General features: G+C 37.3%; 1 protein-coding gene across 6 annotated transcripts in view; it reads right to left on the bottom strand.

Moving 5' to 3' along the window:
* Ntng1 (netrin G1) overlaps positions 1–25,689 on the bottom strand; it is a 322,121-nt gene that overhangs the window by 145,581 nt on the left and 150,851 nt on the right. For all 6 annotated transcript variants that reach the window (XM_076861736.1, XM_076861733.1, XM_076861737.1 and 3 more), the window contains exon 2: positions 10,213–10,853. In XM_076861736.1, coding sequence (XP_076717851.1) covers positions 10,213–10,853 — 641 coding nt within the window. The remainder of the gene's footprint in view (positions 1–10,212; positions 10,854–25,689) is intronic.

The raw sequence follows: 25,689 nt of genomic DNA, 5'->3' as shown, positions 1-25,689 counted from the left end.
GATTATGAGAGCCTTAACCTGATCAGTGCAATTATTCCCTAATAGGGATTAACTGGGTGGTAACTGTAGGCAGACAGGGTGTGGCTGGAGGAGGTTAGTCCCTTGGGGTTTGCCCTTGGGGTTTATATTTTGTCTTTCTTGAGTGGAGTTCTCACTCTGCTTCCTGGTACCATGTTCAAAGCCCCACTTCCTTCAGCCACACATTTCTTTCTCTTTTTTTTTAACATTTTATTTTTTAGTTTTAGGCAGACATAATATCTTTATTTCATTTTTTTTAAATGTGATGCTGAGGTTTGAACCAATTGCCTCACACTTGTTAGGTGAGCGCTCCACCACTGAGCCACAACCCTAGTCCCCAACCACACATTTCTATCATTATGTTCTGCCACCGAAGGCTCCCAAGAATGGAGCTGGTTCTCTACTGGACGGAGACCTATGAAACTGTGAGTCCCCAAATAAACTTTTCCTCCTCTAATTGTTCTTGTCAGGGCTTTTGGTCACAGCAGGGGAAAATCCAACTAAAACAAGTGCAGATGAGCACCCCACAACCTAGTGTAATGAAATACGGAGCAGCCAAGGTCATGTTGAGTGCAACTCCCAGAACATTTCAGGAAGGGTAGAGCCATAGGATTTTTGACTCCTTGTATCTGTTTAAGGATGGCTCCTTTGGGAATACTCTGGGACTCCTATATCTACCAAGACCATTTCAGAGTGACTGGGTCCCAGACTGAGTCATCTACGGAAAGTACAACTTTTGGAGTTAGCAACCCTATTTTGTCACTTAATTATATGAGTGATGTAAGAAAAGAAAACTCCAGTCAGAATGGCAGCTATTAAGAATACAAACAACTATACCAAACCTTAAACTATACTACAGAGCAATAGTAACAAAAACAGCATGGTATTGACACCAAAATAGACTGGTAGAACAATGGTATAGAATAGAGGACACAGAGACTAAACCACATAATTACAGTTATATTAGACAAAGGCACCAAAAACATACATTGGAGAAAAGACAGCCTCTTCAACAAATGGTGCTGGTAAAACTGGAAATCCATATGCAACAAAATGAAATTAAACCCCTCTCTCTCACTATGCACAAAACTCAACTCAAAGTGGACCAAGGACTTAAGAATCAAACCAGAGACCCTGTGCCTACTAGAGGAAAAAGTAGGCCCAAATCTCCATCATATCGTATTAGGCTCCTACTTCCTTAATTAGACTCCTATAGCACAAGAATTAATATCAAGAATCAATAAATAGGATGGATTTAAACTAAAAAGCCTATTTTCAGCAAAAGGAACAATTAGTCAGATGAATAGAGAGCCTACAGTTTGGGAGCAAATTTTTACCACTTGCACATCAGATAAAGCACTAATCTCTAGGGTATATGAAGAACACAAAAAGCTAAACACCAAAGAAACAAATAGCCCAATCAATAAATAAAGCAAGGAACTGAACGGACACTTATCAGAAGGTGATATACAATCAATCAACAAATATATTAAAAAGTGCTTAACATCTCTAGGAATTAGAGAAATGCAAATCAAAACTAAGATTTCATCTCACTCCAGTCCGAATGGCAGCTATTAAGAATACAAATAACAATAAGTGTTGGTGAGGATGTGGGTGAAAAGGCACACTCATACATTGCTGGTGGGACTGCAAAATGGTGCAGCCAATATGGAAAGAAATATGGAGATTCTTTGGGAAAATTGGAATGGAACCACCATTTGGCTCAGCAATCCCACTCCTCGGTTTATGCCCAAAGGACTGAAAAACAGCATACTGTAGGGACACAGTCACATCAATGTTTATTGCAGCTCATTTCATAATAGCTAAACTGTGGAACCAACCTACATGCCCTTCAGTAGATGAATGGATAAAGAAAATGTGGTCTATATACACAGTGAAATATTATTCAGCAATAAAAGAGAATAAAATCATGGCATTTGCAGGTAAATGTGTAGAATTGGAGAATATAATGCTTAGGGAAGATAGCCAATCCCCCAAAACCAAAGGCCGGATGTTTTCTCTGATATAAGGAGGCTGATTTATAGTGGGGTTGGGAGGGAAAGCATGGGAAGATTAGATGAAATCTAGATAGGGCAAAAGGGAGGGAGGGGAAGGGAAGGGACAAGGGGATAAAAAAGATGGTGGAATGAGATGTACTTCATTACCCTAAATACATATATGAAGACATGAATGGTGTGAATATACTTTGTATATGACCAGAGGTATGAAAATTGTGCTCTATATGTATAATATGAAGTGTAATGCATTCTGCTGTCATATATAACAAATTAGAATGAAAAATTTTAAAAAAGAATACAAATAATAATAAGTGTTGGTGAGGATGGGGGTGGGAAGACACACTCATACATTGCTGGTGGGACGGCAAATTAATGCAGCCAATATGGAAAGCAATATGGAAATTCCTTGGAAAACTGGGAATGGAACAACCATTTGATCCAGCTATTCCACTCCTCTGTCTATACCTAAAGGACTTAAAAACAGCATAATACAGGGACACAGCCACATCAATGTTTATAGCAGCACAATTTGCAATAGCTAAATTGTGGAATAAACTTAGATGCCCTTCAGTAGCTGAATGAATAAAGAAAATGTATATACACACAATGGAATATTACTCAGCATTAAAAGAGAATAAAATCATAGTATTTGCAGGTAAATGGATGGAGTTGGAAAAGATAATGCTCAGTAAAGATAGCCAATCCCAAAAAACCAAATGCTGAATGTTTTCTCTGATACAAGGATGCTAATTCATAATGGGGATGGGAGGGGCAGCATGAGAGGAATAGAGGAACTTTAGATAGGGCAAAGGAGAGGGAGGAAAGGGAGGGGGCATTGGGGTAGGAAAGACAGTGGAGTGAAATAGACAACAATACCCCAGGTACATGCATGAAAATATGAATAGTGTGACTACCTTGTGGACAACGAGAGAAATGAAAAAATTGTGGTCTATTTGTGTAATATGAATTGGGTTGCATTCTACTGTCATATATAACAAATTAGAATAAATTAAAAAAAAGAAAATAATGAAAAATCTCTGGTTCTCAGTTTTCTCATCTATAAAACAGGGTTAAACATCACCTGTTTCATAAATCTCTTGTAAGAATTACAGTAAATAAAGTACCTAAAAGAGTTTTGTAAACAGAGAGCTAGACAAATGTAAAAGATTATTATTGCATATTAATGGAGAATATTAGAATTACCTGAACTCATTCCATGCTCTTTTGATTTCCTGCAGTTTATCAGACTATTTCTCAATTTCCTTCAGAAATTACCTTTTAAATAAATGACAGTATTCCAGAGGGTTCTGTGAATGTTCTATAAATGACCACAGTCATTTACAAATAGAATGGCCTAAAACCCCACATTATCAATGTCACCCATTCCCCAAACTTCAACCACCACATGTAAGGTCATAAATTCCAAACCTAATTCAAACTGCTTTCTAGGGCATTAGAACAGCAATTTTAAAAGTCCTTAACTGGACTCTCCACTTGGATTTCTATTACTTGAAATGGCATAACATGAATAATCAGCTAAATCACTAATTACCTGAAACCTTATTCTAGTATTTATTCCCTATGTCATGGCTCACTGTCCAGTCAATTAATTAAGAAGTCTTTCCCTCAGTTCTTCTCTAGAATCTGACTGGTCACCACATCCCATTGACTTATAGGCAGATCTCAAACCATTGCCATGAGTTGGCTTCCATGGAATTTGGAGAGCTTTTCTGGATGCTCTGCTTAAGCATCATGGCTTGGCACTATAGTTGCTCCTCATTTATGCAATGCTACATCTCTCTAAGGTGCACAGACACCAGAATAGCCTCTATCACCATTGCCTTAAAATGTTTCTCACCTGAACTCAACTGATATGTGTGAATCCACATAATTTTAGATTTCTTACGACATGTGCTACTCAGAGGGCAAGATGTGGGTATCCTTTAGAACTTTATAGAGATGGTGATGGTCCACAGGGAGAAGATAGGAAGGTATCTCCCAGGACTTTAAACCCCAATTCCTAACTATTTGGAGTTCCTTAACATGCTGTGCTGTTTTCACGCATCATTTGTCTGCCTGGAACATCTCTTCTGCTCTGGCTACTTAGCAAACTAAAGCACATATTTCAAGATACTGCATAAATCTCTTATCCTCATCAAAAATTTTACTAACCTTCCTACCTAAAATTTGTAGCTCCTTCTCTGAGACCTTAGTGCTTTAAGCATTCACATGGTATTGTGGTTTAGATAGAGTTTTAATGTATCCACAGAGGTTGATGTGTTGAAATTTAACCTCCATTGTGAGACATTAAGAAGCTGGAAACAATCCAACTATGGTGTTCAGAGATGAGGTTTTTGGAAGTAATTAGGATTGGACGACGTTATCAGGGTAGATCTCTCATGATTGAATATGAAGAGGGAGGGCAACCTGAAAAGATACATACTTCCTTTCTTTCACCACCTGATGTCCTGGGCTGTCTCAGGACTTTGCTAGCCAGGCAATCACCAAATGTGGTCCCTTGCACCTCCAGGACTGTGAGATAAACCTGTTTTATTTATAAAGTTACCAGCTTCAAGATTTGTTATAGAAATGAAAAACAGAATAACATGTGAAAACTACTTAAACCATGTTGTCATTTTTTTTTCTTTTTATACAAGTCTTTGCATCTTCTGGATATGAGCTCCTGGAGGGCAGAGACTATGCCTCACGCATCTCTGTGTGTCCTCTGTCTAACCCACACTGTCCCAGGTGGAGGATAAGTGTCTACTGATAACAGAAAGAAGGAAGATGTTCTAAAGCAAAATCTGTTCAGTGGCAGGAGAGCTCCGCTTCAATAATGAGGAGTAATTGAGAAAGAATGGCTAAGGGCCAGGCACAATGTTTAAATGTGTCTTGTGGGATTGCCTCTTAAACAAGAGGTGGAAAGTAAATATTTTGGTAGATTTATTCAAGTTGTCGAAAGACACTTAGAGAACTTGCAGGAAAACTGATAAGCCTCTGTAGTTTGTAAATCACTTCTGCATTACATGATTTTGCCAAAGCTATGAAAAATGCACTGTCGCTTTTATGCTTTTAATCTTCCCAAATGTTCTTGCTTACCTGATGCTACCTATTTTTGCTCTAACCACCTGAATGCTTTGCTTCAAGAAAGTGAACTCCACCTTTTCCTAATTATGGCAAACACCAAGACGTTCAAACAGTAAAGGTTTATAAATGAAAGTGCTGCTTTTCTAGTGGGGAGGGGAGCTTTCTCTCTCCAGTACCCAGGCAGGGCAGCTTTGTCCCTGGCTCTTTCATGACCCTGTGATTAGGCAAAGGAGAGTGTGGTTCTGAGCCAGGCAGAGGTGAAGTAAAAATGGCATCAAAGACATTTCCTGAAGAGAGGCTGTGCGATAATGCTCCCAGGCTCCTCTCCTGAGGTAAGCAATGGAGGTTAAAAAGGCAAAAAGATTCTGCAGCAGATTCCCCTTATCTGAGGGGACCATTTTCCAAGAACCCCAGTGGATACCTGGAGTAGTAGAAAGTAGAAACCCCATATGTACTATGGTTTTTTCCTCCCAGTTTTTCCTATATATCCATACCTATAATAAAGTCGAATTTATATATTGGGCACAGTGAGTGATTGACAGCAATAAATAATAGTAAAATAAAATCATTGTAATAATATTCTGTGATAAAATTTATTTAAGACTTATGAATTGTTATTTCTGGAATTTTCCAGTTAATATTTTTGGACATGAGTGACTGAAACAGCAGACACTAAACACTAAACTGTGGATAAGGTTTGGTGGTCTATATTTACTATTTGGACAACTGTACAGGAGCCTGAGTAGGTACTGAAGTAAAGAAGAAATGGAAAAAGTTACTGATAACTATCTTTATGAATATAAAGATAGCAAGTTAAAAAGATGTTAATTTGAGTTTTCTAGGCCATTGGGAAATTTTCTTTCAATTCTCATAATGTTTTTGTTAAAACAGAATTTCTATTTTCTTATGTCTGAAACCAATAAATCGGTACATTGCTGATAATATATCATAAAAATAAATAAGCATATTGCCAAACATTCAGTTATCTTTCATATGTAAGAACTATTAAAATAAATAGCATTACTTCCTTGAACTGTTCACCTCAAAGAAACCATAAAGAATGTTGAGTATACATTCTAATAAAATCTATGCATCTGACAAATAAAATGTTCAACTTCTTAATTAATTTATGGAACCCTTAGAGGGAAACAAAATAACTAAAAAAATCACAGCATCCAATTATGTAACTAAGAAACATTTGGACATTATCTGTACTTACAGCTTTTAAATTTAACCCTGTGTCTGTATGAAAAGATGTTCAGAACAAACATCTACTCTCTTCATTTCTTCTCTCACCCTTCATCTGAGTAGATTTTATTTATGCACTAGACGACCTTTTTGGCCATTAGAACCATCTTGCTTCAGCAGTTAATTAACACAAGTACCATAATTTAATACTGTTAATGCTACTTGATGCCCTTTAATGTACCTTCCATTAGTGATATTATTGTAGTATTACCCTGTAAATTAAAATGAGATCAAGACTAAGAGAGCTGCTCTTTAATTAAGGTACTGGCACACTGCACTCTTCTATTATTCACTAGAGAAAATCACCCTGATTTACTGAAGCAGGACATCCATAAGTCAGAATTAGCCCATGAAGATTATTAGGTTTATTGAACAATGTAAGTACTACGGAGTCGCTGAGATTGCCAATAGCCATGTTTCCTCTTTCCCTCCATTATCTTAATAAATACACAATGAGAAGGAGTAAATGAAAGCAAAATAAGTATAGCAAAAGAGGAATAAATTACTTATGATGAGATTATGTTTTTGTAACTAGTAAAATAGGTATCACATGTATTACATACTGAAAAGAACATAAATGTCACATTAGTCTAATGACAATCAAAACATAATTTTCACACCAAATGACACCAGTCAGTATAAAGTAAACACATGCACAGAAAATGTAGAGAATTGGAATTCACAGCCACTTTAAACAAAGATATCTAATTATTTTTGTTTCATAGTTTAATATTTCAAGATGAAACATTTTGTATTCTTTTATTCTATGAATGTTTCCATCTGGACTCCATTCCACTATTTAAAAACAACTCATATCAATTTCCACATTTTGGTTTACAAAGTAACAAGCAGAAAAATAACATTATCGTTATCAGATACAGATGTGTAGGTAGAGGCATGTAAAATGTTGCCATCATTTCATGAGATGTTGGGGTGGGTAAATGAAACAAAGACCTCAGTTATAATTTTGGAAATATATATGTATGATTGTTTTGGAAAATAATATTTAGAACTTTCTTTTCAAATCATCAATCAATATTCAAACCTCTATAGGAGATTTGTTATATAGGAGAAAGACCATCTAAGGCCATTAATCCTACTGAAATTTTCAAAGGTAAAATAATTAGTATCTCTGCTGAAAGGCCTATGAACCAGGCTATTGCTCAGTATTTCCCTTTAGTGGCTCTATCATGAGCAGATCTTCCTTATATAACTTGAAAGCTGGAGACACGCCGGAGCCATCAGGCTTTACTTCTTTGGTCCCTCCCCTAAGACTAAAAATACTCCAGCCATCTGGTGCCTAGTGCAGTACATGCCAGCATTGGTTCCGCCCTGAGGAATCTGGACAGAGTGTGCAGGTGAAAGAGTGGACCTCATGGAAGGGGCTCACCTCTACTGGACCTTTCTGTTTTGCCCAGCTGCTTCTCACTAGCTTACAGTTGACTGGTGAACAGGAAAAGACAGTGGAGGTGAGTCCCAGAGAAGGGAGGAGGGCTCCTGCAAATTCCCCAGAACACTGAAATGCAGGTTAAAGGATGGGAGGAAGACAAAAGAAAATGATAAACTTGGAGGGATTCTGAAATTTCTAACATGCCACCTTCAGATAGCCTATCTGACCCCAGTGGAGAAGGCATAAAAATGTCTTTACTTTTAAAATGTATTTTATATTTTCCTTTGATCTGATTGTTTCTTCTAAACAATTGATTCTTTTAAACAATCAGATGAAAGATAAATGGATACCCAGTGTCAAAAATAAGCTCCAACAATGGTGTTTCCCAGCCACAAGGTTTCTTAAGAGTGCTTTCTTGACAAGTGGAAGAGCAAGTGTTTGGAGGAAGTTGGGCTATAGCAACTTGGGCTCAGATTAAGGATTTCTCAAACTGTAGGAAACTGACCTATATAAATATACCTACCAATGTAGATCATACTAGGATTCAAATCCAAATGATTAATTTTGACCTTTAATCTTATAGATGAATCGAATACTTACTACTTGATTTAGATATCCTACTGTTAATAATATCAACATCAATTATTTTCATATATGTCCTCCAGAATAAGATACTATAAATTAATAATTTTTTTTGCTAAAATGTTCCTAAGCATAATAATGGCTGCATTTTATTATAAACCGCAAACTCATATTCAAGGCAACAGCTCCCTATCATACTGTCATGGTTCCCTGCTAATACATGAACTGCTCTCTATACCCTGGAACCTGCAAGCTTGAAATACAAATGTATCAGGACATATATCTCTCAAAAATATTTGGCTTTAAAGATACCTTCATCATCCTTCACCAAGACCTTAGTTAAAAGTTTAAAATAAGGTTCCACAGTTACAGTTTCATTCTTCCCTGAGGAACAGAGTTCCTGCTACTTCTCCACAGCTAAGATCCTGATACTACTCTGAGAGTTTGTGCCCATCACTCTAGTCTGGGTACCCATTAAGGCCTTTCCCTAGCAGCAGAGACTTCTTCTTCACTCTAGCATTACATGAGGCAAGTCTCTGAAAGCCAGATCTCAACACTTGTCCAGTTTCTGAGAACTGGGCTGCCCTAAGGGATGCTGGGAGCCAGTAAATTGAATGAATCCTGTCTAAATTTTATGATTACTTAATTAAACCTATATGACAGAGGTACCCCTTATATTGTTATCCTCATATATTATGACTTCAAGCTCTCTTGGCATTTTTTGGAGTGATTATAGCTTTACTTACCTTTCCTTTATTTCCATTTTTATGAATTATACTCTTACCTTCAGTTTTCCCCACTCACTAACCTAGGCTTCCACTTTCATTAGTTGGCTATTTTGATACTATGCCACACTTGCAAAGCTGGTTGGGAATATCTATGTTGGTAGTCCTGGTTCTCATTATTCAAATTTGTCTTTGAAACAACTTCAAAATTCTTGGAAACTTCATTATGTTTCTAATATATTGTCAAAACCAAAGACAGGCATTTTTATTTGTTCTAAACAGTGACCATTAGTATTGCAACCCTGGTCCATCTGTGATTGATATACAAAATGAAGGGCACCAATTCAAGTTCATATTTTAAATGTGGCACATCATTTCAATACAAAAGCATCCAAAACCCTAAGAAGTAGAACTTGTCCCTACTTAACAGATGCTTTATTTCCTAGATGTTTATGGTTCTGATTTAATAAATGTAAAGAAATATAGCTTTCATTTCCAGATTTTTTGGTCCAATATAACAAATATGAACAGATTGATGTACTATGTTACAATCCTCCTTGCATGTAAAATTACAAGATCTACTTCTTGTTTTTCAGTCCCTTATAGGACAACAGAATTTGATCCCTAAGTTTTAATTGCCTTAATGACAAAAACTAAAAACCTCCTGACCTAGGGAGTTCCTTTGTCTTAAGTAAGATACCCCCTCTTTTTTGTTTGTTTGTTTTCATTTGAATTCTTAAGAATCCCACCAGGCTGGGCTGGGTCTGTAGCTCAGTGGCAGAGCACTTGCCTAGCATGTGTGAGGCACTGGGTTGGATCCCTAGCACCATATAAATATAAACAAACAAAATAAATTTATTTTGTAGTTGTTCATCTACAACTACAAAATAAATAAATAAATAAATAAATAAATAAATAAATAATTCCACTAGGCCCACCAGGCTTCACGGCAGCATGTCTGAGATTACAAATTACTGCTGAGTCCAAAGGATCTCAAATACCTTCAGAATGTACCAGCACACTGGTATTCCTGAGAAAATGTTGCAGCAGAAATTGACAAATGCCACCTTAGGAACTGCAGCCTCAAAACACTGGTGATTCCTTTGGACACACCCATCCCCAATTGAGGCAGATATTCTCTTACCTTCCTCGCACCTTTATGTCTGAGATGGCGTAAAAGTAGCGTGCCAGGTGTAGCTCATCTACAAATATTTCCCCAACAGCTGGTCTCAGCAGCCTTATCCTCAGGTCTGTGACTGTGAAGAAATCTCTGAGTTTCTTGGTGGTATCCAGCTGTCCGTAGAGGGAAGCCATATTCCGTAGCCGAGGTCCAGCAAAAAATGCGAACCTGTCTTTGATTTCGAAGTGGATTATTTTGCTATTCGTTGTATACCCCGTGGAGTACTCTTCTGTGCAAATGATTTCCAAGACGGTGTGTTGTGATAAATCCTTCACAGATTTGGGGTCCATGTGAAAAGCATCCAAGCAGTCTGTGGCATAGTACTGATAGGGTTGCCATGTTCGTCCATAGTCGAGAGATTTCTCCAGGATCATTTGATCTGGACGCCCCGATTCAAAGGTAATAACTATGTTGTCTGTGAGCTCAATGGTTTTACTCCAAGACAGAGTGATGTTAACTTGGAGAGGCTTGGGGTACTCTTTCCAAGTAGCAGACTGCCAAAATGTGGAGGGGTGTCTTCCTTCAAAGTCAAACATCAGCTCAGGAGGGTGTGCCAGCTCAGGGGTGCTTGCATCACACTCATTATTGCACATGTAGGGATTGCCCTGTGGAGGAAGAACAAGAGGTGCCACATTAAAACACGGGGTCAACTCAGGTCTTGCCATGTTGCTGTTGCTAAGAGGCATGAAAAGAAAAAAAGTTCTCAATAATCATTTTTATTTGTTTTAAACAGATTATCCTCTATAATAGTTTTTTTTAAAAAAAACAAAACACAATAAATATGATAATTTTCTAGTCTTGTTTCCTTCTATGGACTTTAACAGTTTTTTATCCCATATGTGTTAGATCACAGAAACACTAAGACACAGAGCAACCGTCTAACAGCTCAGTACCTCCGCTCCCTCTTAGAAAGATGTTATGGAAGAGCAAAGGAAATTCCCCCTGCCTCAAGGACATTGCTTAAGAGCGTAGTTCCTTAAAAAGTCATTTTTCAAGCAAGATTTTAGAACTATCCATGAACCATAAACCCATGTCCTGCTTAAGAAGCAATGCCCCCATGCAATGTTCAGTTTCTCTCAGCTTTGCCTCCCATCCATCATACTTAACTGGGTCTCTGCTTCATAAAGTCTGGTTTTAAAACATTTACTTTATTCACCACAAATCATTAAAATGTGGTACACTGCAGGCTCTGGGGCTTGGTCCAAACATCTGCCATCCTATTAGCTAGAGATAAGAGGATTGCTCAGGAAAGACTTGGGGTTGGGGGGTGTTCCAAGAAAACCTGCTATAATCATCCCTCAGTGTTCATGAGGGATCAGTTCCAGAACCCTCACTGACACCAAAATCTGCAGATGCTCAAGTGCCTTGTATAAAATGCCATAGTATTTTCATATCACCTACACGTATCCCCCCACATACTTTAAATCACCTCTAGATTACTTATAATACCTAACATAATGCAAATATTATGTAAATAGTTGTTGTTCTCATTGCTTAGGGAATATTGATGGGAAAAAAAAAATCTGTACATGTTCAGTACAGAAACAGATATCAGAGGCCTAACCACATAGTGCAGAAATGAGATGGAGTGAACCATACTCAAACAATGAGCACTGGAGAGACTGAGGATCTGGGAAATGGTGAAGGCCACAGTAGCACGTACCCACATGTCACCTCCTTTGCCTGAATTCAACACAGTTATCAGCACACAGCAAATTTAGATTTGTTTGGGGACCTTTCTGAATTTTGTTTTTTCAATACTTCCAACCCATGGTTGGTTGAATCTGTGGAATGCAAAACCCTTGGTCATGGAGGGCTGACTGTATAATTAGGACGGTGTTGCAAACCAAACTCTGCGGCAGCCCATAGCAGCCCTCCATCGATGTTAATTACTATTATCATTATTCTCCTTCTGTCAAAGGCTACTTCCCTTCCAATCTAAACAAGTAACTGGAACTAAATCTTATTATATCACTGTCACAGCATTGTAATAACACTGCTTGTGCTACACTAAGTGGCTGCTTGTGGCTTTCATCAGGGGATCCTATGGAGAATGACTGGCTCCCCATTTTTATTTATGTTATTTTAAAAAATAACAAATAGAATTATTTGGAAGCCACTACTCAGATCCAGTAGTCCCTCCTTATCCCCAGGGGATATTTTCCTAACCCCTCAGTGAAAGCTCGAAAACACAGATAGTACTGAATCCTCTAAGTATATCTTTTTCCTATACATACTTACCTATAATAAACAGTAATTTATAAATTAGACACAGTGAAAGATTAACAACAGTAATTCATAATAAAATAAACAATTATATAATAAAATAAAACAATTATAACAATACATGGTAACAAAGTTTATGTAAATGTGGTCTCTCTCAAAATGTTTTATTATACTCATCCTTTTTGTGATGATGTGAGATGACACAATGTGAGGAGAGGAAGTGTGTGAATGACATAGTCATTGTGACAAGGTGTGTGGTTACTATGCCCGGGCACCTGGACACAGCACTATAATATCAGGCAGTTGACTCAGACCTTGGCTAAATGACAAATGAGCATGTAGTGGAAATAACACCGGTTCTCTAGGCAAAGGGATGATTCATAGCCGGGGTGGGATGGAGCAGGATGGCAAGAGATTTCATCACATTACTCTGAATAGTGCATAATTTAAGACTCATAAGTTATTTATTCCTGGAAATTCCCATTTAATATTTTTGGACCCTAGTTGACCATGGGTAAATGAAACCATGGAAAGAGGAAATATGGATAAGAAGGAACGACTCTCTCTTGCCCTGTACCAGGTGATTGTGAGTATGGATGGGTAAAAGAATCTACCCTTTGACATTGTCCTTAGACTGTCTCTTACAATTACAATTAGATATCCTGTTGTCTTCTTCATGAACTTGGAACTTTTTTCATACCTGTTGGATGCATGAGATGAGTCTCAAATAATGAATATACACTTTCAGTATCAATGCTCAGTTACCTGCTGACTCCTGTGAAATACAAGATGAACATTGGAGAATTGCTTTGGCCTCCCTAGAGGCAACTCTCTCCTACCTAGTCAGCTAATACTCTCAGTCTCTTTTTCCCATTAATGCAATTGGATCTTAAAGTTGGCAACAGGTCTGGGAGACTCAAGTATAATTGAGATGAGGCAGGAGAAAGGGGAGAAGGTACATTATTTGAAGAACAGAACTGTTTTAAAAATATACTCAAGAAATCAGTGATAATGAAAATGTTTCTGTACTTCTCTCTCAAATTTCAATTCCCTATTCCTGATCCCAGCGTCTGTGGCACTATTTATAGATATCCCCTTCAAAATGAGCCAAGGGGGTGGGGATAAGTTTCTGTTCCAGGTGGAATAAATCACCAAATTTATTATTATTTAAGCTCTCTTAAGCATACCAGAGAGCCAAATGCAAAGCTCTGCAAACTGGCAAAGGCTTTTTATGGAGGGCTATAAATATTGTGGAATCTGTCAGGATTTATAAATTCTAAATATATGTAAATGCGCATTTTACTGGAAGGGGTCAGACTCACACAAATCTCACCTTCCTTTGAAATTTACCAAAAAAATATGGTCACTTCAAAATCTGTCAGCATGCAGCCATCTGCACAATCACTGACTTGGACACTAACCCCCTTCCTCCTGAGGAATGTGTCTTCATCTGAGGTCAGGAGTGAGGGAACAAAGGGAACCAGCTCTGTGGGGTACACCAGAGGGAGAAAACAGACATTTGTATCAAGTCATGTTGAAATACAGCATTTGTTCACCTTCAGCCTAAGAGCATGGAGCATGAGGACAAGGTGCTGGGACCAGAGGACAAGGAGGCACAGACAGCTCTTCTACGGGGAGTGGGGTAGGTACCAATCCTAACAAACGTGTCACAGAAATGCTTGAAGAAATCTATCTCAAATGCATTTATATATACATTCAGTATATGGCATTGACAATATCCACCATTTAGTCATCCCTGATGTTTTGGATAGTTTACTTGTCTTGGGAAAATCCCTTTCATCCCTACCTCACAGAACAGGAAATCAAAGCATAGAGAAGTGTTAAGGAACTTGCCCAAGATCATATAGCTGATCGTAAGAGTCAGAGCCAGAACTTGTTCTCCTACCCCTGCCTGGTCTGCTCAATACCCAACTCAATGGAGTCCTCTGTGTTGTAACACTCTCTTAGAAACAGCATTGTCAGAAAGAAAATGGCTGGGATCAAATGTATGAAAGATGAAAAAAAAAATGTTTGAGAAAAAGTATCTAAGAGCTTGTCTTAGCCCTGATGAGCATAATCATACATCTGGGTATACCTTGAAATTAAGATCCTTGCTTAGCTGCACAAAATACACCTAGTTTCAAAAACTTATTTTGCCATGGAGTCCCTATTTAACTTAGTAACCCCTATTGATATGCCACAGATGTAGTACCCTGCAGGACATCCCCCTTTGAGATTCTCTATATTTTCTTATAATTGTAAACGTGGAGGTCTGACAGTACCTCACAATCCAGTATTAGTCCTTTAATGAAGACATGGCCACAGGAAGCTCTAGGTCTCTGCTTTTGTTCCACAGGGAGGGGCACCCTTCCCCTTGGGCTGAGCAGGACAGCCAGCTCTGGGTAAAGGTTGACAAGTCTTTATGACAAGTCTCTCATAGCTTCACACAGATCTGGTGCTGTAGGCGCCTGAGAGATGAGAGCAAAGTCTCATTCACTCAACAATTTTTTATTGATTGCCTATTATACAACAGTATTTAAGGAACTTGTCTTGGCTCTTGATATAACAGTAAACAAATCCAAGTCCTTATTTTTGTGGTGTCTCCATCCTAGTTGGAGGAGATGCATTAAGCAAACAAACATATATAATGCTTTATAATGGCCCATGGTGATAACTGCTATGATGAAAAATAAATCCAATTAGAGGGATGAGTGTTAGTGGGAGGGGATGGTGATTGTAATTTTATATTAGGAGGTCAGAGAAGGTCTCTCTGATAACATGACATTTGAGCAGATTAAGAACAATTCCCAATTTACACTGGAGATAATCAGAGGAGGTTGGCCAGAATGACAGTTTCGTCCTTCATCTGACTCTACTCTTAGTGATATTTTCAGCAGCATAACAATTTATTGCAATCGATGGGTAAACAAATCATTTGAAATGAGAATCTGTACCAAATGACAAAAGATACCAAAAAAAAAAAAAATCAATTGGACCAGTCTTCTCTTTTCAGAGCATTTCTACTCTTTGGGGAGATTAATGATTTGATTGCCATTAACATAATTTACCTAGAGACAATGACATTGTGAGAAAATTAGCAGAGGATGCAAAGAGAAAAAAAGTAAAAGGATTTCTTTTGGTCTTTACATTTTAGGTGGGGAGAGAAAAAGAAAAAGAAAGCTAAATCTTATTCCTGATATAGAAAGCTAGAGGAGAGATTATACACTAAAATATTGAGGGTAAATATTTCACGTGGGTATGATCTGTAATGCTTGTTGTTATAGAGAATTATCAATATGAAAACAATTCTTGTTAAAGGGATTAGATTAATTACATTTTCAACTACTTCAACTCCACCCTAATCCTTTTTAATAACATCAACAATGGAATTTATATAAGAAAAAGCAACTTTCCCCTACTTATGAAAACAAAGAATACATCTTGCTGCTAAATCTAACAGATTCAGGCATCAGCAAGTGTAAAGTAATTATTTTGTGGCCAGCAGGCAGCCTTAAGTTGATCTTAATTTAAGTCTTATGAGCAACAGATCCTTAGCTGATTGTCTATGGACAAAGCAGAAAATATTTATGATTATGCAGATAATATTTACACCACTAAGAGATGCCTAAATTATTAAACAGATTTTGATGCTGAATTTTTTTATAACAATTAGAAGATTGTGGTGTTTGATTTCATTTAGAAATGTTAATATTTTACCTCTTGGAGAATTAAAGTTACTTCTTAATTAGTAATTTGTAGCCAAAGTGAAGTGTTGTTATGCTTTCTTAATGTGCTTTCAGAATTAAATGGATAAATAAAATTTGAGACATGTCTTCATGGTTTCTGTTGATGTCTTCCTTCTGGCAAGTGACACTTTTAAATAAAAGAACTTCTTTTAACCTAACATCTGGTAGTTTCTTCAGAGTTTAAAAAAATCCCATATAATCAGTATTGATGTAAAATTTGAGGTTACTAACATTTTGACCTTGCCCTTCCGTGCTTTTTCTATTGGCAAACTATTGGGAATGACAGTTGGAAATGAAGGGAGTTCTCAGTGAGATTTGCTACTGAACTGTTAAGTTACATGCCAAGCAGGCATGTACTAACAAGTGATTGTGAGAAGCATTTGGGTTAACACTCAAACCGATCTGGAAAACATCGAGACAGAACTGCCTCACATTCATTTGTATCTGGCTGATCTTTACTTGTTTTATCGATAGGTGACAGTCACAAAAGACACAAAGGCAAAAGCAGCATTCTGGGTTAGTGCCCTAACCAGTTCCCACTGTGATTCAGAACTAGACACCATTAGGGCTTTGTCAGTGCAACTTTTTCTAAAAGGATGTGGAAATTGGTAGGAAACTCTAAAGTTTTTTTTTTTTTTTTTTCTCAAACAGAGGAACCATGAGCCCATGGCATACTTTAACTGCTAGGCTGGGGCATCCTCTTGGGCAAATGGCTGCTTTTCCTCTTTCACCCCACCTTCAAGGGAGACAACAAAAACATAGCAGTTTCTAGAAGGCTGGTGAGTGACTCCTTTATATCAAATGTATAATTATGGTAGAGGAATTTACATACCCAGGACCCTCTTGGGATTTTCTAGCCACTCTTCCTTGCCCTATGTCCTGCTACTGCCAAATTCTTGTTTGACTATATAATGGGCAGTCCCCTCTTTTAGGGCTTTTCTGAAGATACGGAGCCTATTCTAAGTATGCGAGCTGATGTTCACAGGTTGCATAGCTACCCCTCTTCAGGTCTTACAGCTTTGCTACTGGCACTGGGAAGAGGCAGACAAAAGTGAGAACTAGAGAATGTAAGATCCAAGGTAGTGGGCATCTCTTCCAGAAACCTGAAAGATAAATAACAATAACACCAATACAGATGTACTGGCAAGCCCTGGTGAACCCAGTCCTAGACGTAGACTATATCTCCTTAGGCAACAAGTTTCCAGTTGCTCTATAGCCCTTAGTGCATAAAGAACAATGATCTCCACAAATAGCAGGATATTCTCAGTTTCTAACCTACATTGTTAATTGGTACATTGGGTCCCAACCTGGAGTACACATATGGTGACAATATAGCCTGAATACTATGGGAGTGTCCCAACATTAGATATTCTGATAAATGTTGTGACAAAAGTACCTCTGTATCTATCACAGCAAGAGTCTCAAATTTTAGTTTGGAAAACATGGCCACATTAAGAATAGTAGAGGATACAGGATTCTGTTTTTATAACTTTGGAGTTAAAGTGACCGTTGCATTTTTTAACAGTAACTTTTGCCCATTGCAAAGATTCCTCCCAGCACAGATGCCGGCTTAAAGCCTGATTGAAGTTATACCTTGTTTCAATCTGCTCCCTGACAATACTAACACCTTGTGGAATTTTTTGCTCAAAAATAAAGATGGAGAAGCTTAACCTTTCTGCAATGAGAATACTAGAAGTCATATCACAGATTATGGGCCATAATAGACACCTGCGCAAATCCCCACAGAGGATTATGGTTAGGATTTTCAAACGGGCGAAGGCCACAGAGGTCAAGAAGACCACATTTCTCAGAAGGAGCCAAATGTATTCTCAAGCCACAAGCCATGCGAACAGATTCCTATATGTCAATCTAAATCATGACTATACATGTACTGGAGAAAAAAATAAATGTTAACAGAAACAAGTGAAATTGAAAAAGAATGTACAGAAAAATATTGTGCTATGGTGACATTATTGAATGTGCTAGGGAAATGGATTTTTTAAAATATTATTTTCTTAAAAAAAAATCACAGATGTTTGACTTGGTATTTCACCTTGTAGATGGACTTGAAATAAACCAGGACACAGACAAGAAAATTCAGAATAACATAAAGTGTTATTGCTGAAGTAGACTGTCAGCATTCAAGTCATAGCAACGTGAGAGGAACAAGGGGGTAAAGCACCATGAAAGTGGAAATGTCCCGAGACTTGTAAACAGCATTACAAGAGGCAGTGTGAGCACATTAAATTGTGGGAGCTCTGACTTGATGCTCAAAAACTGGTTCCTTCTTCTCTTACATGAGAAAGCAAGTCTAGCGGGGGTTTGAAGCCCATTTGCTGAAGGCCACCAGTTTTGAGAGAATACAGGAAGACCAAAAACATCCTCTGGCAGTGACCACTCCATCATGAGAGGTAAGACAAGAGAATTGCCTAAGGATGGATTTCCAAAAGTGATTGGTTTTCTGGCTTGTCCAGAAAACCAATATATTCATGTACTCCTTGTTTCTTTCAAACTCCTTTCTTCCATTGCATAAGTTTATTACTGGATACTAATAAAGCAACACTAAATGTTGAAAACATCATCAAGAATGGAAATAAGAAGATAACAAGATGTTTGCAATTCAGTCTGTAATTAAATTATACAGACAGCCATCATAGGTTGCTAATGCTCCCAGAAAGAGTATTATGTGTCCTCAAGGGTAAGTGGAGGTACCAACCACACAGTGCAATTTCCAGGAATGTTCATTTCTTGTTACATAATTAAGTGTAACACCATGCTTTTAAATAAGGTACTTTACGGAGTAAAATGCAAGAAGAGTTTGCAAGCAGTTTTAGGAAGAAATGCAGAGACATTTCTTGCTTGGGGCAGATTTGGAAATGTCAAAACCCACTGACCAAGAGTCTGATGAAAGAGGAGTCTGTACATGACACTTAATCCAAACCACCCTGAAGTGGTTGCAGCAAAACTATTCTTATCAGAACTAGCACATGTTTACTGTCAGACTGCAATAGTGCAAGCTTTGCTATTGCAGTCCGGCAGTCTGGCAGTCTGGCAATCTGCGTAGTGTCTCCATACCTGTCCCTTCAGGGGAATGGCAGCTCCTGGAACATTAATTTTGGAAATCTGGTTTATCCCCATAAAAGCAGAATTTATGTTCATTGGAGCCACTTAGGGTATAATTATATCGATTCCTAGGCCCCAGCCTCAGGAATTCTCATTTTCTGGCTCTGAGAATGGGCCCAGGAACTGGTAGTCTTATTTTTTATCTTTGTTTGGTACTGGGGTTTGAACTCAGGTGTGCTTTACCACTGACCTACATTGCCAGACTTTTTAATTTTTTCTTTTGAGACGGTTCTCACTAAGTTGCTTAGACCCTTGCTAAACTGCTGAGACTGGTCTCAACTGATCCTCCTGCCTCAGCCTCCTGAGTCCCTGGGATTACAGGTGTGCACCACTGTGCCTTGTTTAGGAACTGGTAATTTTAAGCCAGAACTCTCAACCTGGGCCTTAGTGAGCACCTGTTTATTAATGTCTTTATTTATTTATATATTTTGGGGGGAACTGGAGATTGAACTCAGGGCACTTGACCACTGAGCCCCATCCCCAGCCCTATTTTGTATTTTCTTTAGAGACAGGGTCTCACTGAGTTGCTGAGCGCCTCACTTTTTTGCTGAGGCTGACTTTGAACTTGTGATCCTCCTGCCTTAGCTTCCCAAATTGCTGGGATTAAAGGTGTGTGCCACTGCACCCCGCTTAACATTTTTATTTTTGTGGTTTTCCTGAAAAAAGAAATATCCTTTTCTTGGATCTCTAGCTTCCAGAAGGGCTTTCTAGAACCCAAATGAGTACTTTTCACTTATACTGTTATCTTTCACTCATGAATTCAATAAATAATTTTGGGGTGTCTTTATGTCAGACAGTATGCTGTATCCTGGGTTTAGGGTGGTAAATAAATCACAATCCCTATCTAAATTAAGCTTGTCATTTAGTTGAAGAGGCAGCCCCTAGAAAGACAAATAATTATAAATGAAAATAAATTATTTTATTTAAAAAAAGAGAAATAATAAAGTCCTATGAAAGAAAATTGTAGAGAGGAGACTGAAATTAGGTAAGAAAGGAAGAACAATTTTAAGAGGTAAAATTTAAATAGAGATCTGAGAAGCAAGAAAGAATGTATTTTAGGACTAAGAAATAGTCCTAAGAAAGAATATGCCTTAGGACTAACAAATGCCAGGTCCTATGTTTTGGTCAAAGGTGGGGTTTTGTGGGAACTGACACAAAGTGACTTTTGTTGGCATATCCTAAGCTAGAGGGAGAGCAGATGGGATGAGGTTGGGGAAGTAGGCAGGGAGGAGATCATGCGTAAGCCTCAGGGTCAGGAAAGAGCCTGGATCTTGCTCTAAGTGGAATGCAAACACCTGTTTGTTTGTTTTTTTTTCTTTTGACCTGGATTGAGTTCCTTCATTTTTTGAACCTTGTTTTCTCCTTTAAATTGAATAAAATAATATGTTCCTCACAATGTTACTTTGAGATAAGATTACATAATGCATATTAAGTACTTAGCATGTAGTAAGTGTTTGATAATTAGTAGTTGCCCTTAAACACACTCTACCTAGTTTCCATCCTTGAGAATAACATCAAATTCTTTCATTTCCCAAGTAGGAATCTTGAAAGTCCTATTTTTCCTAAATAAGCTTAACAAACAAGTTCTACAGTTTCAATCAATTGTCTCACTTCTGTTCATATAACTATTGCCTGCTGTAGTTTTTGTAAAAATTTGTGTTCCTGAATTTTGTTTAGTTTCAAAATGATCTTTTCCATATAATATTGCCATTTTGTAATCTATTCTCTACATAACTGCCAGTGTGATCTTTTTAAAATCCAAATTTGTCCAAAAAGTTTTTAATGTACTTCTCATTACCTTCAAGAGTACAATTAAAATTCCTTACTATGCATGTTATATCCTTCAAGATAACAACTGTGAAAGCCTCTGAAGGTATTTTTTTATTTTTTTTCCACTTACTCCTGTTTACATGCCAAGAGTCAGTCATCCCATGAGTACTTAATATGTATCCTAGAGGTACCATATAAACTAACATGCAACTCATCCTATTAAATTGCTATTATTTTTACATCTCCCCCACTAGAATTCTATGAAAAGATTCACTTATTTAAAGAAATTAAGGAAAACAGAAAGACAAGTAGACAGGAAGAAATTGGGCTAAATTAGGTAAAATTGGAAGTATGGGATAAAATGGGATGGATTCAACCACAGGCTGGTGATTGGGAATCAAAGAGATAACAAGCTTAAAGAACTAACTGATCTCCTAAGTTGTAGGTGGAATTTGTATTACATAATATACATAGTTAAAAAAAAAATGTCTACCTCCCAGTGCAGAGCGCCTGTGTGTGTGATTGATATACTTACTGGGGTTTCTGGTAAGGTTGGAGGACAAAGACAAATGGCATGAGTTGCAATTATGTCCCAGTCCTTGCCTGGTGTTCATTCTATCTTCATTTTTCTCCATCAGTCAAAGCAGTCTTTCTCCTAGTGGGTTTAGAGCTGAACATCTCTTTTCCTAATTCCATCTCTCTTTATTTATCCAACCCACAGCCTCCTTCTGAGTATACACAAAGCTGAACACCCAGAATCGGCTTGTTCATGGGCAGTTACAGGAAACTAAATAATGGCTGATAGAAGAAGCAAGGGATGGAATGATTATAGTTTCATAATGATCAAGTACAGTGGTGCCTCCATGGGCAAAATCCTTGGAAAAAATATAAGATGTGAATTAGAAATGGGAGTGGAAAAAGGAAAGCAAGTATAATCTGCTGGAGAAGAGGGAAGTGGTCTTTGTTTATTGTGTTAAATGAAAAAACAAAGGAGCTAATTACATATCCTGAAAATCTACCTGGACCCTGAGGTTGATTCATCATGAGCTTTGAAGTTTACCTCTCAGAGCCACTCATTTTCATAAACTGCTTCTCAAGCCTCGTACCTGAGTTTGTACTTGTTGCTCTTCTTGAAACCACTCCAGAGTGTACAGGTTCCAGGTTTATGAAACCTGACTTTGCCACTGTCTGAGACATTAGTAATGTGTTTCTGGTCCCAAAACTTGAAATCACTCTTCCTACTTTCTTACTATCCCTTTTTTCCCAATTGATTCCATTCCTTCTTTTTCTAAGATATTCAAGTCTTAACATTTCCAACCTTAAAATACATTTCCCCTAAATCCAATTTTCAAAATTTCACTTGCCCACGTTCATTCCAGATACATATCAATATCTCATGAAAATATGAATGCATTTTGTTCAGATTGGTACATATAATTTCCTTGTATATTATGATGATATACATAACATTTACTTATTTTTAAGACTGAAATGGCCAGAGCCACCATCATGAACCAAAGTAAACTAAATGACAAAAAATAGTAAGCAACTATCAATGTGCCAAGCCTTATGTTAGATGTCATAGCTTTGCTTAAAATAAGGCTAATTCATCCTTATCAATAATGTAGCAGCATGACATTATTGAGAAAACATATTATTTTGAAGAGAACATTTTAGAAAGCACTTCAGATAAGTTAAATAGAAAAAAAGTAATATTTTTATTAGCAGAAAATATATCCAAAAATCTATTGCTAAAGAACATAAAAAGTTAGAAAGTCATTATGAGAGATTCAGAGGAGGTATAGTTTTGGCATGGGAGAACATTTCAGTTCTGATTATCTGAAGAGGAAGACAATCCTCTTTTTGGAATGGAGAAGGGATCAATGCTCATTGAATAACCTTTCAGGTTAGGAATTTGGGAGGGCTTTGTCATTTCATTGAATCCTCACAATTCCTCCAATAGCAAGTAGTGTACTAACTTTATGAAGACACTGAGGTTCAAAATGCCATGGGGCCTGCTCAAGATAAATAATGAAACCAGGCACTTAAAGGTTCAATATTCTTTTTTTTTTTTAAATGGAGTTACTCAGGCTAGGTTTAAAGCAATATATATATAATATATTATATATTATATATATATATATATATATATATATATATATATATATATATATATATATATAAATTTTTTTTAAGATGTCAATGGACTTTATTTCTATGTGGTGCTGAGAATTGAACCCAGTGCCTCACACATGCTAGCTAAGCACTCTACTACTGAGCCACAACCCCAGTCCTAAAGATGAAACATTCATAAGGTTTGGGAAGTCATGGATTGGGCTGTGAGGAAGTGGGAGATAGGTTTAAATACACAACGAGAAGGTGATTTTAGAAAGCAACAAAATCTGGGTAGAAGTATTTGGGTTTGATTAACTGAAGAACTAGAATGCCACGAGTGGTTTTTATAGCAGATGTCTCATGCAAGGTTAGCCTTCTTTATTCATTTTCCAGATTCTGTTCTAGAGAAAACAACCAGTTCAAGTTCTTCTCAGTCAAGTTAAGAAGAAATAAAAGCAAGATTCCATCAATATTCTAGCCACAGGCATACAAATAATCCCAGACATATCTTTATTCATATTTGCATCAAGCATAATTCCTAGAACACAATAAATAGTCAATAAACGAAAAGTGAGTAAGAAGTAAAGCAAGCTATTTTGTAATTAGCTTTTCTGTTTAACAAAATATGAAAATTCTCCAGTATTAAAGAAGGAATTATTATATGTCTTCTAATTGAGTTCTCTGTGTGCTGCATGAATTGATTCTGGAACATCAGGCCAAGATGATGTATGATCTTTGACTTCTCTCTTTAGAGAGATATTGCTCAAATCTCAAACATTAATTCATGAGTTCCGAAAGTCATTTATATTGTTTGCACATCAAGAATTCTCACTGGGAGGGCAGAAAGGGTTGAGAATAGGTCCAGAGCTGGTGACAATTTCCATGGAAGTCTAGAACAGAGACCAGGGCATCCTTAGAAACCATGGAGTGTCATGTTAAATGCAGTGCAGGATATAAAGAAAAAGAAACAGGAGGTAGGAAAGCCATCTAGAAACTAGTTTTAATTATCTCGGAATGAGAACACAGAGCTGGTCTAAAGTTAATAGCAAGATGGTGAAAGATTCAGTAGGAATTAGATCAATGGGAAGGAAAGAACAGAAGAAAAGCAAGAATCAGTGATGACATCAAGGTATAATGCCTGGAAGACAGGTGGTGATGAAGCTTCTATGTGAATCAAGTAGAGATGGAATTATTGTCACCCCATTTCAGCAGATCTGTTTGAGAAATATCGGTTTAATATCCAATATAACTGAAAAACAAGAAAACGTCACAGAAATCCCATTGATAATGTGCTACAAAATATCTTAAAGTTATCCATCCTCATTTTTCTCTGGATATTCCATATGAATAACTGCTGACCTGCATATCTTTCTTACCTCACTCAGACCTCCCACTATGCAGTACTAGACTCATTTTAAACAAGTTCCCTTACCTCTCTTGATCTCTATATCTTTCTCTTTTTATCTTTGAGTCACTGTTTCATTCCAAATCTAGTTAGTCCCTTTTGTTTCTTCAAATAGCTTCCTTCCACATTACTCTAGTTTATAAAATACAGACTCGAAAGTCTAAAGGGCAAAGTAGAAGTCTCAGAAGTCAGGGTAAGAGGCTGCAAATATTCTCAAGGAGCTAGGTGGGTCCAGTGATATCTTTAACAAGAGGCTAAAGTTGAAATTCAAGGAATAAACAAAGAATATTACTCTCCCTAGCATAGTCAAGAGAGAGTAGAAGGCCAATAACAAATAACAAGTGGAAATATGAACAGGAATAAGAGTTAAAAGGTAGATAAAAATCAGTAAAAATAGGAGTAGTTTAGTTAAAAACAAGACTTGTTAGCTGGAAACTAGTGATCCCTGAGTACTTTGACCCTGGACAATCGGAACAAGTGATTTTTCTACCAAGGGTTATCAGTGTCTCTTTTGGTGAATAAGGATACAGAACTGCCTTTCTCAGGATTAACATTTCAGCTGTGCGTGAATTCTTTGTATCTCAGTTTTCTCATCTATGTAATAAGATTAGTAATACTTCACATTTTTATAGCAGTTTTGTGAGAATTGAATGAAATGTGTAAAAAGAAAATTGTATCATGGTGCTTAGAACATAGTAAAACGTCAATAGATGTCAGCAATTAACTATCATCATCACCACTGTCATTGCTATTCTTGTGTATGTGACCTTTCCCACTTGTCATCTCAAATGTTTCCTTTGCAGGGTCCACTGTGCCACCTCATAGTTTAGCACTGAGATTTTCAAACTGAGAAGGTGGAAACGTGTGAAAGTCTCCTCTTAGAATACATAGAATAAATCAATCTCTTGTGAATCTAAATGAAAACAAAACAAAACAATTTCTACTGTTTATGGTGTGGCTTCATAAGGTCACAAAGTGCCCTTTGTGGATAAATATAACAATATCCTCAGACAGCTCCAATTATACAGCACACCTATTTTTCAATATAAAACCAAT

The sequence above is a fragment of the Callospermophilus lateralis genome, chromosome 7 (assembly GCF_048772815.1).
Source record: "Callospermophilus lateralis isolate mCalLat2 chromosome 7, mCalLat2.hap1, whole genome shotgun sequence".
NCBI lineage: Eukaryota > Metazoa > Chordata > Mammalia > Rodentia > Sciuridae > Callospermophilus > Callospermophilus lateralis.
This window is presented reverse-complemented; position numbering and strand designations above follow the sequence as displayed.